General features: G+C 39.9%; 1 protein-coding gene across 2 annotated transcripts in view; it reads left to right on the top strand.

The window, feature by feature from the left end:
* MALT1 (MALT1 paracaspase) overlaps window positions 1–18,617 on the top strand; it is a 47,699-nt gene that overhangs the window by 23,544 nt on the left and 5,538 nt on the right. For both annotated transcript variants that reach the window (XM_090285438.1, XM_090285437.1), the window contains 7 exons: window positions 442–468; window positions 1,800–1,832; window positions 6,423–6,626; window positions 14,041–14,218; window positions 14,996–15,070; window positions 15,649–15,776; window positions 17,426–17,575. In XM_090285438.1, the coding sequence (XP_090141564.1) occupies window positions 442–468; window positions 1,800–1,832; window positions 6,423–6,626; window positions 14,041–14,218; window positions 14,996–15,070; window positions 15,649–15,776; window positions 17,426–17,575 (795 nt within the window). The remainder of the gene's footprint in view (window positions 1–441; window positions 469–1,799; window positions 1,833–6,422; window positions 6,627–14,040; window positions 14,219–14,995; window positions 15,071–15,648; window positions 15,777–17,425; window positions 17,576–18,617) is intronic.

The following is an 18,617-nucleotide window of genomic DNA, read 5'->3' as shown; positions in this document are numbered from 1 at the left end:
TGTTTACATGAACTCTGCATTATCTTCACATTAGTTCTATAAATCTCAAACTGTTCTAAACTTAAAAGTTTATTTTAAAAAAAGGTCATTTGAGATTGTTAATTCGTTTCAAGAAGTTTGTGATTGAGACTGCAAACAGACCTAACTCTTGACTGTTTATGTTCCATAATTGTCCAGAATACCTAAAACTTTGAACAGATCATGAATGAGTCTGTTTAGCTTTTTGTCACTTAATGAAAGTAATAATAGCTTAGAAGTCCTCAGCAGTATTCTTTCCTATTCACTTTTGCATGGCTTCTCATTTAAGGTGTTTGAAATTTTTTAACTGATTAAACATTCTAATACGATTCAATCACTCAAAACCTTCTCTGATTAGTCTTACTATTCATGCTAAATTGACAGTTAAATTATTTAAAGCTAATCTATTTTATTTCATTTCAGATGAATTACATCATCTTGGGCATCCTGGTGAGTAATATAAACATACAACATTAGTTTTAGATTTTTAAGTTATTGAATACAATAATTTAAAGATACTGTAGATATTCTTTTGTTATAGTAGTACTGGTAACAGTAGTGGTAACTTTTTCTTTATTAAAATACTATTGTGATTTAAGGTTGAAATTAGCACTTAACGTGAGGTACAATTTCATGCAAGCGAAAACATTAAAAATATTCTAGATTTAAGACTGTATAAGGGTAGAAACATATACAGAGGTTACACAAAATATGAATGCAGTTTTTATCATTGTGAATGACTCTGTATCATAAAAAGGCAGTTAATGGGGGAAGTCCATGATTTTAATTTGAAAGACACGAAGCAGTCTTTAAAAGAACAACAGGGAAACAGTTCTCAACTTGCCAGACCCCTGAGAGTTTTAAAAAAAGAAAATTTAATAAACTTCTAATAGACTCCAATAGCATATAAATGGTTCCTAATACAAAAAAAAGTTACCCTGACTATAGTGATAGACAAATTACTGACCGAACTTCATCTTTCCCTCAGTCTCTTTCCACACGGTCCTCAGGGGTGAGAGAGACTTCATTTTACAGTCGATGGCAGAGAGCATGGACTGTGGGATGAGATTTACTAGCTTGTTAACTTTGGACAAGTGACTTAATCTCTCTCTGCCTCAGATTTCTTATCTGTGTAATGGAGGTAATAATTGTATATACCTTGTAGATAGAGTAAAGTGGTGTTTATTTTAATCAGTTACATTGAAAGCGTCTGTAACAGCAGCAGACAAGCATTTAGTAAATGTCAGCTCCTCCGATGCTACAGCTTATTCCCACCAGCCACTGCTTTCAGATTGTATTTCTTCCCAGCAAATTTAAGGTCATTACCCCCAGCGATAGCAGTTCATTACCAAAGGCATTCCCTGCTCTGATTGCAAGTCTATTCATCCAAGTGTAGGTTGTTATCAAGAATCTGGAAATCTTGCCCTGGCGGGGTGGCTCAGAGAGTTGGAGCGCTGTCCCATACACCAGAAGGCCGTGGGTTCAGTCCCTGGTCAGGGCACCTATAGGAGGCAGCCAGTTCGTGTTTCTCACGTCAGTGTTTCTCTCTTTCTCTCCCTTCCTCTTTCTCAAGTCAGTGAACATATTCTCGTGTGGGAACTAAAAAAAAAAAAAAAAAAAAAAGAATCTGGAAATCTTAAGATCATAAGTTAGTTATTAGAAATCATATTCTGTCTTTTAGTGCCGCTGATGGCATTCATTGTTTTCATATATCTAACCCTGAAGACACTTGTATCATGGATAACAACACCTTATATCTTCGCACTTTTATTTTCTTACAGATAATAAAGAGCAAACAGCTGAACAGCCTTTGGGTGAGTAGAACTTTAAAACGCTTGACCAAAATATAAATGTAGTATATATCTCTTTTATGTTGAGCATAAAGGGATTTAAGACATTTAAATTTGACAGGTTTTTTTTTTATGTTACTTTAAAAAAATTTTTTTAGACTATAAATTTTGTATTTGAAGTCGTTTTATAACTTGACAGCTTTTATAAATACTTGAATGACATTGAGACCAAATGGTTAATTTTGGATATTTGTAAAGGAAATGATAGAACAGGAGGCTTACAGAGATCATGAATTCATTTTCTGGGACCAAGTCAGCTTCTGTGGAGCAATTTCTTTATTCTGGGAACATGCAAACAAATAAACATGTATGTTACATGGATGTGAGTAGTCTCCCTTTGGTGGGGTTAGATTGGAAAAGCAGCCTAGAGCTTGCAAAAGCAGCTCTTCATTTCGAAGTAAGAGCAGGAGAAGCACCTTCCGGACAGAGGCAGCCTGGTCCCCTAAGTGCCGCGGGGCAGAGGGACAAGACTGTGTGTTGAGTCTGCGGAACTGCCTGGCACACACGGTGCCCTGGAGCATAAAGGGAAGGAGCTGAGAGAAGGCGAGGCCAGAACTTCAGGAGCCCTGCATCTCATTAAGCCACTGGAAGGAAGATGGGTAGTGGTAGCGCCCGTTGAGCTGGAGAAGACAGAATCAAAAGCGGGCTTCAGGGACCAATGGCTGGGAGTTTGGGACCTAACCAGTGTGAGGTATTTGTGTCACATCCAGGTGAAGGTGTGCAGCAGGCAGTTGTACACATGGATCTGGAACTCTATGGAGAGGCCAGGATCGGAGCTGCAGAATGAGTGTCGTTAGCGTAGGTACGGAAGTTGGTCCAAGGGGCAGCAAACATGAGATTGCTGCAGGCCACGAGGAAAGGGCACAAAGTTGGCCAACCTTTGGGGGCAGGTGGGGAGGGGGCGGGTAGTACAGTGTTTTTAACAATCATAATCAGTTGTCACTGATCAGATATCATATAAAAATTCAGATTTCTGGCTGCTTATGAAAAGGGGTAGCTGTCAGTTATGGCTGAAGAGTGGCTGCTGCCTTTAAGTGGGCATGTGCTCCCGCACTTTCCTGTTGTGAGCGTCTGGTCTGCTTCACTCCCTTCCTCTCTCTCCCTTCCCCTCCTCCCCCACATGGTCTCACCCTGTAGCCAAATTTCCCAGACTGGAAGCCTTAGACTCAGAACTGACTGTCTTTTCCCACAGCTGGAATATAGACACGGACTGAACACGAATGACTTTGTTTGCCAGACTAAGGATTTTGAACTTTATTTTGTAGGACACAGAGATTAAAAGATTTTATGCCTGGGTAGGTAGGTGTGGCTCAGTTGGTTGGAGTGTCGTTCTGTAAACCGGAAGGTTGCAGGTTGGATTCCCGGTCAGGGCACATGCCTGGGCATCGGGTTTGGTCCCGGCTGGCAGCCAGTCCATGTTTCTCACACAGAAGTTCCTCGCCCTCTCTCTCCCCCTCCCTTCCCCTCTCTCTAAAATCAATAAACATGCCCTCATAAGATCTTATGAGAGCAATAAGCACTGCATATTCACCCAATCAGATTAGATGCTGATACTTCAATTTCTGATAGATGGTCAAAGAATTTATTTAACAAATACATAACACTAAATATGTTTCAGACTCTTTTCCAAGTGCTTATGAATATTAATTCATTTTAGATAAGGTGAGTAACACACTATTAGATTATTAGACATGGAGTTAATGATATAACACTGTTCTAATTTTTAAAGAATACATTGCATTGAGCTTTGGAAAATGTCTAGTATCATGTAGTTAAATATTTTTCTGAAGTGGTTTTATTCTGTTGCTTAATCAACTTGCATTTGTGTTTCCTTTTTCCAGTGAAGGGTTTATGTTCAAGAAATTGTGGGTGGCTCTGACAGTAAATGTTTTTCTACAGAAAGTTTCTTCCATTTATATTAGCACCTGAAAGCCACCATAGATGTTTATATAGTTGCTATTTTGAAGTTTTCTTTCATTCCTCACTCTTATCTCCTCAACTTCAAGTTTGACTGTTTCATCCTCCATCATACCTAAACTCTGGCTTTTCCTTTCTGTTTCTGCCACTAATTTCATGGACTGAGCCTTTGTCACCTCTTATTCCGACCACAGCAGTCGGCTTCTCTGTTCTCAGTCTTCACCTGCCATTCAGCAACAGTTTTACAAGTAGATTGGACGAGGTAAGATTTATATACTCATCATTTTTGTTACCATTTACTTCAAGAAAATGCTCTAAGATGTTTTTAAAAACTAGCTATTAAAATATCATTAGAGGAAATATGCTGAAGAGTTATGGTCAGTTATTAATACATTTTAATGCACGTAATTCTCAGAGTGTTGAACTCCTGCATTCTGTAAACTGTCCTAAGTGTTATTCCAATCAGATAACAGAACCAATGAGTAAAGACTTGATATTAGCAGAAGCAGCCTATCACGCATAGTTGGACAACTGTGTTTTTTCCCCAAAGGCCCCAGTGGTTTTTTTTTTTTTCCCTATTACATACCTTCTAATTGTTTCCTGCCAATAAAACTTAGTTTAGAATATATTTTATAATAAGTTATCGTAATATTCCACCAAAAACCCACTATGACTGACAACCAGTTTACTACCTGAATAACCTTGGGACCTCCATGATTGGGGCTGCCAGGGTGTTAAGCCAGAGACGGCGCACTCTCTTCTCACTTAGGAGCAGGGCGAACTGAGCCCTTCGCCGTATTGAGGTTGGGGTGATCCTGCCAGGTGGGGGGCTCACAGAAGAAGGCACTGGGAACTCTCTTCCTGTGGGTCAGCCAGCTGGCAGTCCTCCTGAGCAGTGAGTGCTTTGGTCTTGTTTATTTAAGAAGAAACTTTAAAAAAAAAAGGAACGACAGGGATGTTAAGTTCAGTACTGCCTCCTGTTGAAATCCACCCTGAGCAGCCTCAACTTTCCAACTGCGCTTTAGAACTAGAGGTGGTTTGACAGAAGTCTGTGTCTGAATCCTTGCACGTTACATACGTAGCCATAACTGGCCCTTCCTTTTGGCTGTAAGAAGAGGTGATTTGTACAGGACCTGAAGTGACTTACTGGGAATGCGGCTTACGTGCCACTTCATTGTTTTCTAAAATGGGCATTCTCATAAGAACGGGCAGTTTGCAAGAAATCTCTGAAAACTGTAACTCCAGAATAGAGACAGCCCAACATGGAAGTAGGAAAGCTTTTCACAAAGCGGGGTTTTCTGCCACTTTGGGAGTCTTGTTCTTTGGTACATTTTTTCTCCAGACCTTGTTTAACACTAGATTAAGGGTTCTGTGGAAAGAGAAGAATTTTCACCAGATTTTTTGATGAAATGTAATCAACCAAATGATTTGAAACATCTGAAATTCTATTAAATATTGCAGACATCAAGTCCGCAGTGTGAATATTTGTGCCTATGATGATTTCTTAAGAGTGGTATTCATAATGACTTCTAAATAAACTACTTAGCACTTAGGGACAGGTTGGTCGCCTTGTCCTGGCCCGTGTCGGAAGGTGGCATGCTGTCCTGCCAGTGCGGCTGTTCAGCCAGTTGGTGGCTACTGGCCCAGGCTCTTGTCACGCCATCTCCACTGCTTCCGTGTCCCCCTCAGATTCTGCCGTAGCATCCTCAGGAAAAGCGTCTTCACAGGTTCCTATAGTCACCGCATGGCCTCAAGTCTTTAACTTTTAACCCCACGCAGACCAGCAAAGGTACAATTTTGAAGACTTCCTAAGCACCAAGTGTGTCCAGCCTCCCACATCTGTTTTTGGACAAGCCACACACCCATTGAGCTCGCTGGCACCTTTTAAGGCATTGGTGGGGGTCTTTTTGTCCCGCAAGAAACAACAGGGAAATTCTTTGTATGAGAATACAGCCTTGAACAAGGTTTCAGTGCACTGAGGTCAGAAAATAATCTGTTAAGCTAGTCATACAGAAGTCTTCACATATCCCTGAAGTAGGTTCATCTCACCCAAATGGGAAATATTTTTTTAAGCCAAGAGAAGACAGTGTAGCAACTGAAAAAGCCCAGACGCTACTTGCTACGGTGCTGCTTTTCTGTCCTCTTTGGTATTTCCCCTTACTTGCTCAGATGTGGATTCTCTCTGTTCCTCTTTTTGGCACTTCTTTTTTTTATTTTTTAACCCTCTTCCATTGTCAGCAAAACAACCGAATTTGATGGGAACCCAGTTTCAGACATTTCTTGTTCAAATTTGCTCTGAAAGTCTAGTTGAATTTAATATTCTTTACTTTTCGTTGTAATTCAGTAAAAGAATACTATTAGTAACCATCATGCTTCATATATACATACAGCTAATAAGTACCCTTTGCCTGGTTCTCAGAGGTGTCAGTTAGTTCAGTTTCAGTTGTTGGGATTATCGGCCTCTGGGGTCCTCGGTGTATTTGTCGGCTGCTTAAAGGGATTGTCCTAAGATGAAATTAAATAATAATGAAATCTTATTTGCAGAGCATACTTTTTATTATAATGATACCATTTCATAGGTTTTGTTTTAATCTTTATATCCTTCTTTAAATCTCCCCCTCTCCTTTTTTTTAACAGCAAAGGACAAGGTTGCCCTTTTGATAGGAAATATGAATTACTGGGAGCACCCCAAGCTTAAAGCTCCGTTGGTGGACGTGTATGAATTGACCAACTTGTTGAGACAGCTAGATTTCAAAGTCGTTTCCCTGTTGGATCTGACTGAATATGAGATGCGTAATGCGGTGGATGAATTTTTACTACTTTTAGACAAGGGCGTGTATGGTAAGATACCTATCATCTTTGTTTTAATAAGTATCCCCTATTTTTCCATTGAACAAGTTAGGTTAAGAGTTAAAGTCAGAGAAAAATGCAGTAAACACACTGTGGAATTGAAGGGTTTTATTGTAAAAAAAACCGAAACAATAAATTTGGCCTTCTTGCTATAATGCCATATGAATAACTAATTAGCTTAATGTATTTATTTTCATATTTCTTGTTTTGAAAACAATGTTGTTCTTACCAAAATTCTTACCAATCTTAGGTGATTTTGCTTTTTTTTTTTTTTTTGGTTTTTTAATTACAGTTGTCCCAATTTTCCCCCATTGCTCCCCCCACCCAGCCCATCCCTTCTCCCACAATCATATCCCTCCCCTGATTTTGCTTTTTATTGGCAATGGGAGCTACAGTACATGACGACGAAATGGAAAATCGTGTACTCGTGTATGTACAATACTACTGTGCTGGGTGTGTGTGTGTGTGTGTGTGTGTGTTTGGAGTATAAAAGGTTGTCACTGTGTACATTCCGTGTTTCTTTTTCTGACTATTGGGTGGTGTTTTCTGGTCTTCAGTGGAAACTAGAATTTAACAAAGAAATGCTGGCGAAGGAGGCATATGAAACTTCGTAAACTAAAGTTTTATACGTCCATAGTTAAGGGTGCACCGCCACAGAAATTGTAACAGCACACTTTTAGTAGCATTTCTCAGTCTTTCACTTAACTATGTTAACACTCCATATATGGTAGTGATTTTCTAAAGAGACAGAATATGCTGTCAGTAGTAATTTTTTTGGTAATTTATTTCTTTTTAATGGGCACAACCACGGACGTGGGGGTGACGGGTGCACTCGTTGGAGCCGGCTTTCCCAGAGGCTGTGCCTGTCGGGACGTCATGCAGCAACGCTGGCTGCCAGGAGGGGGACAGCTTCAGACCTGTCGGGCCTGCCAGTGACAGACAAAAAGCATCAGTTTGGCTTCTCTGTCTTCCAAGTTTTTTTACTTCAATAACTTCTAAATTTAGCCTTATTTAGAATTAGACTGATACGATGAGGCAAGCCTGGTGGAGTTGGTAATGAGTCACAAAGGGGAAGTTTTAATGGAAGAAAAACAGTTTTTTTCTAGACTTCACACATTACTGCATATGGAATGGGGGAGAATCTTAAACTCTTATTTAAATGAATTTTTTCTGAAATAACAAGGATTACAATTGCAATACAAATGAATCAACAACATAAATACCCCAAATTTTGGATTCAACTATTACGCTGATGTAATAACATAATCTTGTTTATGAGTGTGAGGAGTGGTGACTATGGGTAAATTCCTTCATTTTTCTCATGAAAATGTGATAGAATATACCATATAATTTGCCTCGTTGGTAATTGGTTTATATTTTTAGTTTAGAATAAGGCGATTGTTTTAATATGATATAATTTATCTCAGTTTTTAAAGTGTCTAGATGGCTTAAAAAGGAAAAGGTTCTAAAACTTCATGAAAGGGAATGAGATACAGGAAAAACAGGTTTTGGGGTGGATGAGGGAAAGAATCCCGACTCGTGTCTCAGCAGTGGCTGCGTGGTGTTCTGAGGAATGGTGACTGTCCCAGCCCTCAGACTCCTCTGCGTCAGGTGGAAGTGCAGCAGAGGCTCGAGGGTGTAGGCGTTTCTTCTGCACTGAGCCTTTACGAGCAGCTGCCGGCCCGGGTGACAAGTAGCACCGTGGCAGGTGGGGGAGGCAGAGGCAGAGCCACAGGAATGTCCGCACGAACAGCCTTAAATACGGAAAACGCAGGCTAGCAAGTTTATGCCCTTCTGTGATATTTTGCCTGTGGGTTTGTAAAAGAAGCAAAAATTGCCACAGAACAGAAAAGCAATTCACTTTTAAACACATAATATAAACATTAAAAACCACTCTGTAAGGACAGCAATACTGATGTAATACCACACGTCCGTGAAGCTGATGGGGATAGGTTTGCAGTCGTCTTACGGGGACAGCTCTAACGGAGAGCGGCTGTTCGGCCTGAAGCCCACCTTTCTGCCTTCACCGCTGGCTGCAGCTGAGCGGTGCTTTTGTGCAGAAGGCTATCCACGGGGTCTGGTCGGAACACAGCAAACCCATGTGCCCTGGAGAGGAGGCACGCAGCTCAGGGGAGCCCAGTGGGTAAGCAGGCGGCCGGAGAGGAAGTGGGCCAGGTCAGCACTCGGGCTTTCCTGCTTCCTAGCTGTGGGGCTGCGACCACGGTATTTCACTTTCTAAACCAAAAAGGGCTTACAGAATGCATAGGCTAACGGAATGAGGTGGTTACAGCATAAATAAGAGCAAATGATCTCTATACCTGGCACGCTAGGAGTGCTCAAAATATTGTAGCTATTATTATCGTAATCTCCCGAACTCAAGTTTCCCTTGATGTTTAGATGGGGGGTGTGAATTGGGTAGCATTCTACGTCAGGCTTCAGTTAGAGACACCAGCTTTGATGTCTTTTCTGTATTAAGGTTCCGCCTAAGATTTCACTTGGGAAAATAAAAGAAGGGGTTTTTCAGTGGTAGTGTGAAGCCGTGAGAAACCAGTACACTGACGTTTTCTATTTTCTGAGTCAAGTTAACTAGAAAGCCAGCAGTAGGCTATACAGAGGCAGTATAATAGAGTTAATCTGGTGTGCATACAAGTTCTGATTCTGTCCCTTATTAGTTGCGTGACTTTGGATGAGAGCTATTAAACCTCTCGGTGTCCCTGGTTTTACATCTGTAAAGGGCAGGGGTGATCGTATTACCTACCTGTAATGAGGTGCCACCTATGAGGATTACACGGGTAAAATGTAAATACAGCACTGTCTCTGATCAGGGCCTGGGACCCAGCAAGAGCTGCGTGAGTCCACAGTGACGGTGGGGGTCGCAGGGGATCTTGTGATCAGAGAACTGGGCTTGGGGCACTGCAGTTTAGCTCAAGGGAGAAAGTCTGACATTTAAACAATTACTTCCTCTGGAGATGAAAATAAGTATTTGTGACAAACCATATTCTTGGAAATCATATTCCCAAGAAATAAAGTTCTTTAAAGACCTAATTTATAGGATTATATTTCTACCCACATTAAATTCTTTGTCATTTAAAAAGATATCTCTGTTGTCTTTCTGTCCTTGAGTAATGCGGTAGTTAATTAAAATAATAAGCAGTACTAGAGAGGGAATTTTTAAAATGCAATGATTTGGTCTAGTTTATTTTACATAAAAAAGCTTCATCTCCTGCAGTATAATTTGGATGTAGACTTTGATGAAAAATGCTTACACTTTTCATAAATCATTTTGGGGCAGAGAAAAGGTATTTTGCTGTAAGTGCCTTAATTTCAGTGACTGCACAGCTGCGCACATGGCACTGAGGTAACGGGCTACACTTAGCCCTCCCTGGACCCCGGAGGCTAAACTGCTGCCTGATGCTGCTGCTTTTCCCAAGTCGGGTCTCGTTAGAGCCACACGTGTTAACCCAGGCTCTCTGTGTGGCTGCCTCTAAGTGACTTCAGTTGTAGAAAAGGTACCATTTCCACTGGAAGTCAGATCCGTGTCCTGATCAATTTGCATTGTTAATCTAATACAGTCAGTAGGCTTTCTGTAGGTTTCTGTTCTATCCATAGCCCAGATACGGAGTATGCTAGGTATTGAGAGGCATCTCGAATATAAAGAACATGATATACACTCCCAAATTGTAAGTCCCTTTATGTAATGAGCTAAAAAAATGCTGTATATGGAGCCTAAATGCCTATGAGATATATTATTGTAAGCAAATCCTTTAATCTTTTTAAATTTAATTTTCTCATAGAGATAGAAATCATTTAAAGAAGTCGTGGATTAAAGTCAGATCATGTATATGAAGGTACTTTGAAAACTATGAAAATGCTGTAAGATTGATGTCTTTATTGTCATCCTTTTTTATAAGAGAAATTAAATATATCATACATAGAACTGTAAAAACATCCGTAAAAGCCAGTACGTGATGAAGTGTCCGAGAGTGCCTGCTGCTGGAAGATTTTAAAGTAGGGAGAGGTGGCAGTGTGTTAGAAAAGTAGACACCAGCTGATGACTTGCTGAGGGTTCTGAACTTGAGATAGCTTTGAGGTTTGGTTAAGACTTGGGTAGATGGAAAGGAGATAGAGTAACTTGAGCAGGATAATGGAGGTTAAAAATAAATACATCTTTCTCTAGAAGCAGTAAAGAGACTGATGGGAAATAGACTCATATTTTGAGTACTTGATAGAGGAGTATAAATTTTACTCTTTTAAAGTGTACAATTCATTGGTTTTTTGTGTATTCACAAAGTTGTGCATTAGTCACCTAATTCCAGAATGTTTTCATCATCCCAAAAGGAAACCCCGTATCCGTCAGCAGTCACTCCCCATTCCTCCTTACCCCAAGCCTCTGGCAACAACACATCTCCTTTCTGTCTCGAAGGATTTGCCTAAATGAGGCATTTCATGGAAATGTTATCATTCCATCTGTGGCCTTTTGGATCCGGCTTCTTTCACTTAGCATAATAGAATGTTTTCAGCATTCATCCATGTGATAGCATTGTTTTTGTGGCTGAATAATCTTCCATTATGTGGATATGCACCACATTTTGTTTCTCCTCTCATCAGAAGATGGCCGTTCGGACTGTTTCCCCTTTTTGGATATTATGAGCGATGCTGCTATGAATGTTCACGTACACATTCTTGTGTGGGCTGTGGGCATGTGTTTCGAGTTCTCTTGGAGTGGAATTGCTGCGTCATATGACACTTCTATGTTTAACTTTTTGAGGAACTGCCTCTTCTTTCCAAAGCACCTGTACTATTGTATACTCTCGCCAGAAATAAATGAGGTTCCCAGTTTCTTGTCAACACTTGTTACTGTCTTTTTTATTGTAGCCATCCTAGTAAGTACAAAGTGGTATCCTGGTTCTGTTTTGCATTTTCCTGTTGGCTAATAATGTTGACATTTCTTCTTGTGCTTATTTCCCATTCATATATCCTCTTTGGAGAAACGTTTGTCCAAATCCTTTGCCGATTTTTGATTGGGGTATTTGTCCTTTTAATTGTTGAAAAGAAGAGTCTTTTATTTGTTCTGGATGTAAGTTGTCCTTGTAGGTCTATGATTTGCAAATACTTTCTCCTATTCTGTAGGTTATCTTTTCACTTACCTTGATCTTCATTGCTTAGTGAATTAAATCCACTCCCTTTGTCATGATTTTCAGAATGCTCCCTATCTGTGCGCTTTTATGTTCAGCTGCCATAATTTAGTTCCTTGCCAGTCTGGTCCTCTTCCTGTAAGCCCTTGTTCCAGGTCCAAGCCTTGTTTGCTCCTGTTCTCCTCGCCTGTGACGTCCCTCGCTCTCCCTCTGCCTTAGCAAATCATACCCTTTCCCCATGACCATCCGTTATGCTTCCCTCACACTGGTCCTCCTCTCTGCGCCTCACTCATGTCACACGGGGTTGCCCTGATCACGGAACTGCAGTATTAATCATACACTGATTTTCTTTGTTGTTTAACAACTTAAGTTGCAAGAACCTTGGGGACAAGAACTTTATCTTCTCTTTAATTTTCTGCGGTGCTTACATGATTATATTCAGGGCACACATGAGATATGAATTATACCCACACTGAATAAATGTGTGTGTTCATTTTGTCATTTTTTACCTCAAATGTTACAGATGAAAGAATCACTTTTGTCATTTTAATAAAAGTAGAAGACCTGGATCCTGCATTCTGGGACCAAATGAATCTTTTGTTTTTGTGTTGAAAGCCGCACTCTCTGCTAGGAGTTGGGCCTATAGCTACAAAAACCACCAAGGATTGGCATTTTTGTTGTTGTTGGTTCCTATCTAAAAGCCTTTCACTATTTACTTTAGAATACCATGTAAAGAAGTTTCATTCCAGACTTCTAAGAGGACAAAACCAGTGGGCTCTAGAGACTTAAGCTCAGGAGATAGGTCTTCACAAATATTTCTCTCAAGCATTTTTATAAGGAAACCCATGCTGATATTTTTGTTAGTTTTTTTTTTACAGCTAAAACAAAACTTCAAGAAAATCTTGAGTTGTTTGGTGCAGTTTTCATAGTATCATTTCTCAGTAAAGAAATAATGGCTCGCCCTGGCTGGTGTGGCCTGTGAGCCAAAAGGTCTCTGGTTCGATTCCTGGACAGGGCACAGGCCTGGGTTGCGGGCCAGGTCCCCAGTTGGGGGCGTGTGAGAGGGAAGCAGTCGGTGTATCTCCCACGTCAATGTTTCTCTCCCTCTTCTTCTCCCTCCTTTCCCCTCTCTCTAAAAATAAATAAGTAAAATCTTAAAAAAGAAAATGGCTCATCTACAGTGGTCCCTCGCTATACCGCGGTTCACTTATCGCGGCCTCACTGTATCATGGGATTTTTAAAAATATTATATTTAATTATTGCGGATATTTCGCTATATTGCAGGATTTTGTGGTACGGCATACATATGTTGTTAAAGTTACGTCAGTTTAAGAGTTTAGAATAAATGTAAGGTTCCTACTTCGCGGGGGCGTCTGGAACGTAATACCTGCGATAAGTGAGAGAATACTGTATTGACTACTGAAACTAACTCTAATTTTAGATTACTAATTCAGGAGATTCTAGATGAAAAATTAATGATATTTATGTCTCATAACAACAAAAAAATAATTCATGAACTCAGATTTCCCTTCTTTGTTTAGAAAAAGCTACATTCATATTATTGTAACCCTTAATAATTATATTGAAATGCCTATGGAATTTCTTATGCGTGATATTGTACTTGCTTTTCATCTAAATTGTGCATATTTGTTCATCTATGAAATACTGAGCTCCTGCTGTGTTCCAGCAATACACAGATAATTGTAGACTGCCCCACCCTGAAGGAACTCCTGGTCTCATGGAGGAGACCAATGAGTCAGCAAACAAGTCCTTACCCTTTTTCTTTTTATATACATAAAGATAAGTTGCATTCCACATTACACCGTTGGTTATAAATGCATTATGTTTATGAATTAAAATACTCTTCAGGACAACATCATGATATGGTTTAAAATACAGTATGAAAATGAACACTGTTGCCAAAATAATTGTCAATGCACATTTAGTTAACATTGACTGTATTTATAACTGGAAATCTCTTAAATAAGTTTGCATTAACTTGAAGAAAATAAAAGTCTTATTTTTTTTTAAGAGTACTACATACATGTTCAGAGTGCAACTTAGAATTAACTTTTGCTCTTGCCAGTAGCTCAGATGGTTTAAAGCATCATCCAGATGTGCAAAGGTCATGCCTTTGATCCCCGGTCAGGGCACATACAGGAATCAAGAAATGAATGCATAAATAAGTGGAACAACAAGTTGATGTTTCTGTCCCTCTAAAAATATCAAATGTTTAAAAACTAACTTTTGGCCCTTTTCGTCCTCGTCAGGATTATTATATTATGCGGGACATGGTTATGAAAACTTTGGAAACAGCTTTATGGTCCCTGTGGATGCTCCAAATCCATACAGATCTGAAAACTGTCTGTGTGTGCAAAATATACTGAAATTGATGCAAGAGAAAGAAACTGGACTCAACGTGTTCTTGCTGGATATGTGTAGGAAGAGGTAAGCTGTCTCGTCTTTACTCAGTAAAGCTTGTTGGGGTTAAATATCAGCTTTGGCAAATGACATGTAAGGCAAACCTGCAAATGCTAAGATTCCGTGTGTGAACTGTAGAGCATAGATTGGAGCTGATCAAGAAGAAACCTGGAGGAAAATACATTCTCTGTGTATATTGGATTATTTTAACTTTGTCCTGCTTGCTGTGGAACAGAAGTAAAGAACTAAAGGGGCTGGGTGTTTACTCCAACTACGGAAGGTGCCGCTCCTCAGACGCCTCCAACAACCACTGACTGATTTGTCCACACAGCCACAGAAACAGCGCCCGTAGCCTTGGGGCCTCTGTCGCTCTGGTCAGTCCTGATGCTGCAGATCCACGAAGTGGAGCTGACCCAGATCCCACCTGTGCGCCTCTGTGTGACTAAGGAATGGGACCAACGATTATTCCTCTCAGATGTACCTTTTTTTTTGCTTGCTCAGCATTTAGCCAAAATCCAATGCCAGAGTTCAAATGTAACTCCAGATTTAATCCTCACAAGAGAAAAGATGTGACTATCTACTGTCTCAACAGTGTAGATGCCCTGGATTTTTTTTTTTTTTTTTTTTTTTGGTAAATATGTAGGTGATTTGATAAAGGCATTTTGAACCCATAATTTTAAATTATGTGTAATAGAATAGAGTTATATCATATTTTTATTACATTATTTCTTGCACTCTTTTTTCCAATGGTTTTTAACTTTTTATATTTGTATCTGGCCTTCTCCCCTCCTACCTTTTAAATAGGAATGACTACGATGATACCATTCCGATCTTAGATGCACTGAAAGTCACTGCCAACATTGTGTTTGGATACGCCACGTAAGAAACCTAATCCTCACCTGAGGATACGTTTTTATTGATTTTTAGAAATAGAGGAAGCCGGAGGGATGCTGGGGGGAGAAAAACATCAGTGTGAGAGAGAAACATTGATCGGTTGCCTCCTGTATACTCCCCTACCAGGAGTCAAATCCTCAACGTGCATATGTGTGTGCCCTGACTGAGGACTGAACCTGCAACCTTTTCTGGTGCATAGGATGATGCTCCAACCAGCTGAGGCACCTGGCCAGGCAGAAACCTTTATGTTCAAGATTCCTTTAATCTTCATTAATTTTTTTATTGTAGATTAGAAGCCTAGAAATATGCATAAATAGGCATTAATTTGCCTCCGTGATATTCTCGATAGCAAATTTTAAATAATTGACTTTAGCACCTCATATCATGGCACCTTCCTTTTACTAAGCACTGACGCATGTAGTTCCTGCGTAAAGATGAACTTTTTCATTAGAGCGTCAGGCAGAAGCGGGCAGGCAGAGAGGGCTCGTCAGTACTTGTGGAAGCCCCATGTGGCAAGTATTGGCGCTTCAATTTTTGTGTGTCTCTGCTTTGCTCTTTTTAAGGTGTCAAGGAGCAGAAGCTTTTGAAATCCAGCATTCTGGATTGGCAAATGGGATCTTCATGAAGTTTTTAAAAGACAGATTATTAGAAGACAAGAAAATTACTGTGTTGCTGGATGAAGTTGCAGAAGGTAAAATAAAGGGAAAGCTACTTGGGGCTCTCTGTGCCATAATTATTTTATTCCTGCTATTGTGCAGGTTTGGAATTCATACTTATTTTATAAAATAAAGTTAATATGATGTTCAGCAACACTGCTGTTTCGTTCCTCCCTTCGCTCTTGACTTCGCTCCATGCCACCTGAGCAGTGTCACTTGAACTACAAGCTGACCCCAAACGTGATGGTAAAGGAAGGGTGATCAGCAGAACTCTTCACCTTGTTTCTAAGCCTGGTGCCTGCTATTGCCCGTCGGCTTGTTTGCAAAGTCATTTAACCAGCCTTTCTTCTCAGGATCAGACGGATGAAACATGACAGAAATTTTGAGGCCCTGGTGGAAAAAAACTGGGTTCACTTTTTTCTTGACGAACTTAGTGGTTTTAAATTTTTGCTTTAAGGACATGACCCTAGAGGTCTAATGTCACGTCTCCCATTTCCTGCCATCCCCTTCCCTGCCAGCCTGGTGCACTGCTGTGCTCAGGTCAGGAGCTGAATACATAACAATCTCATCCATAGACACGTAGTTTTGGAAATACCATTGTATAAGCCATATGAAAAAGAAGGCACTTCTTTTGCATACAAGTTACTGGTGTTTCATAGATGTCCCAGAGATGGCAGCCTGAGGATCGGGTGTCTGAGAGTTTCACTAACGGCTGTGAGTCACGTTGTTTGTTGTGTGTTTAGGAGAGCAGGTCTTTCATCTGGGTCACTTAACCACTTGCCCTCTCTCATAGACAGTGGGGACTGACCTGACCTCCTGCCCCCAGAGCAGTTCTGCTTTTGCCTGGTTTGCATATTGGCTTCTATTTAAGCTCTTACTTGAGGAAAAGTTTCTGCTGCTAAAAAAATACATAATTAAAGCCTTTGGACTGTCAGTTATTTTCAAACGGAGATCTGTGAAGGTGCTTCAGAGATTCTAAACGGTTTTATTCTAATTTTATATTCTAAGTATAATCTAACTATTTTAAAAACTCAATAAAAAGCACCAGTTCACCCACATATGAGACACACCAAGCATGTATGTACCATAACATTGGTGTTAAATGTAAAACCTGGGCGCACACTATTCATCGGTACCTGCAGACCGTGCGTGGGAGTGTGAACAGCGCCTCAGAACGCTCAGGTGTGGGGGCGGCGGAGCTCCAGGCCCGCTGGTGGTTTTAACACCTAATTTCCTTTTTTAAAAATAAAGAAATCTGTGGTAAAGACAAGTACTTTAACTTTCTCACAGATGTATAGTCATGTGTTTACTAACTGAATCTGTTTCTCAAAAGTATAAACATAAAACCATCATGCCTACCCTTTCAGTGAGAAATACACTTTTCAGCTCTTTGTGAATTTCAAGGCTTAGGATATTAGGATTCATTGTCAGAATTATAGAAAATAAAAGCTAGAGAGAGCCCTTTGGAAGTGAGCTACGTCGTGTTTTTATCTGTTTGCTCCCTGCCACGTCCCTAGCACTTGGAACTATTCCTGACACATTTAGGTGCTTAGTAAATATTTGTTGAGTGAATAAGTGAAATGGAGGCTAGAACCTGATTTATAGGAGAGTTCTTGGCCTGAGTGTTTAAAATGTCATAAAAGGATTATGGTCTTAAAAATAATATTTACTTTTTCTCTTTTAGATATGGGTAAATGTCATCTTACCAAAGGCAAGCAGGCTCTAGAGATTCGAAGTAGCTTATCTGAAAAGAGAGCCCTAACTGACCCCGTGCAAGGAACAGCGCATTCTGCCGAGTCGCTGGTGCGGAACCTGCAGTGGGCCAAGGCGCACGGTACGCTCCGTCTGCTCTCCGCGCGCTGCTCGGCTCGCGGGCTCACGTCCGGTCGTGAAGTGCGTTTTCCCCCCGAGTATGCGGCTTCCCTCCCAGTTTGGCACTGCAAACAGTTTAGCCTGGTCGGCAAACTCAAAGCTCAACAAATGTTTCAATTACAGACATTACACTGATTTATTTGGTGTTGGAAAGAGTAGATGATTTAACTCATTTTTACCATTGGTAAAATTAAAATATCATTTAAAAATAACTTTCAACTTATCTAATACACAGTCCTTTAGATTGTCCTATATGTGAGCTGTTAATTATTCTGTTTCAAAAATCAGACAGGCCTGGGTTCTGCTAAACCTGATAAGCATGTTATCTATAAAATGGGGAGAAGAAATAGCGCTTACTGACGGGGTTGTTGATATTGAGTGAGATCACACGTGTAAAGAGACAGGCGTGGTGGTCAGCAAGCACTGTCTGCCCATAAATGTTACTGAGCATTTTGTCTCTGACACTTGACTCAGTGGGCTGGTGAAGAGAAAAGGAGGTGGGATGGGATTCATATCTGTAACTTCATTACTTTTGATAATTCTGTGGAGTTCGTAAAAAAGCCAGTTTAAATTATTGACTAAGGACGAGCGCACAGGGGGTATAAATGCCAATGAAAAAATACAGTAAAAGTGAATTATTTTTAAAAAGAAAAGAAAAAAATAAAATACCCCTGAAGAAGAATAAATAAATAAATAAATAATGAATTGACTGGAGTAAAGATTTTAGACTTTCTGTTAGTCTCAAATATCTGTGCTGTAAATCCCTCATTATGGATAATTGGAAATAATTGTTTTTTGTTGAACTCTTATATGTCTTTTTTATAATATATGAAAAGATAACTTTTAATAAATTAATATATTAAAGCACATTAAAATGTAAAATGCCATAAAGATACTATCTTGGCATTCCAGATAATTAGATAAGTAATTAAAATTGATTCTTTTTTCTTTAAAAAATCTCTAATCAGTAATAACAAAATTAAAGTGGTAAAGATCAACAGTAA

The sequence above is a fragment of the Furipterus horrens genome, unplaced genomic scaffold (assembly GCF_987537825.1).
Source record: "Furipterus horrens unplaced genomic scaffold, mFurHor1.1.pri manual_scaffold_8, whole genome shotgun sequence".
NCBI lineage: Eukaryota > Metazoa > Chordata > Mammalia > Chiroptera > Furipteridae > Furipterus > Furipterus horrens.
The sequence above is the reverse complement of the archived record's forward strand: the minus strand, read 5'-3'. Positions and strand labels throughout refer to the sequence as shown.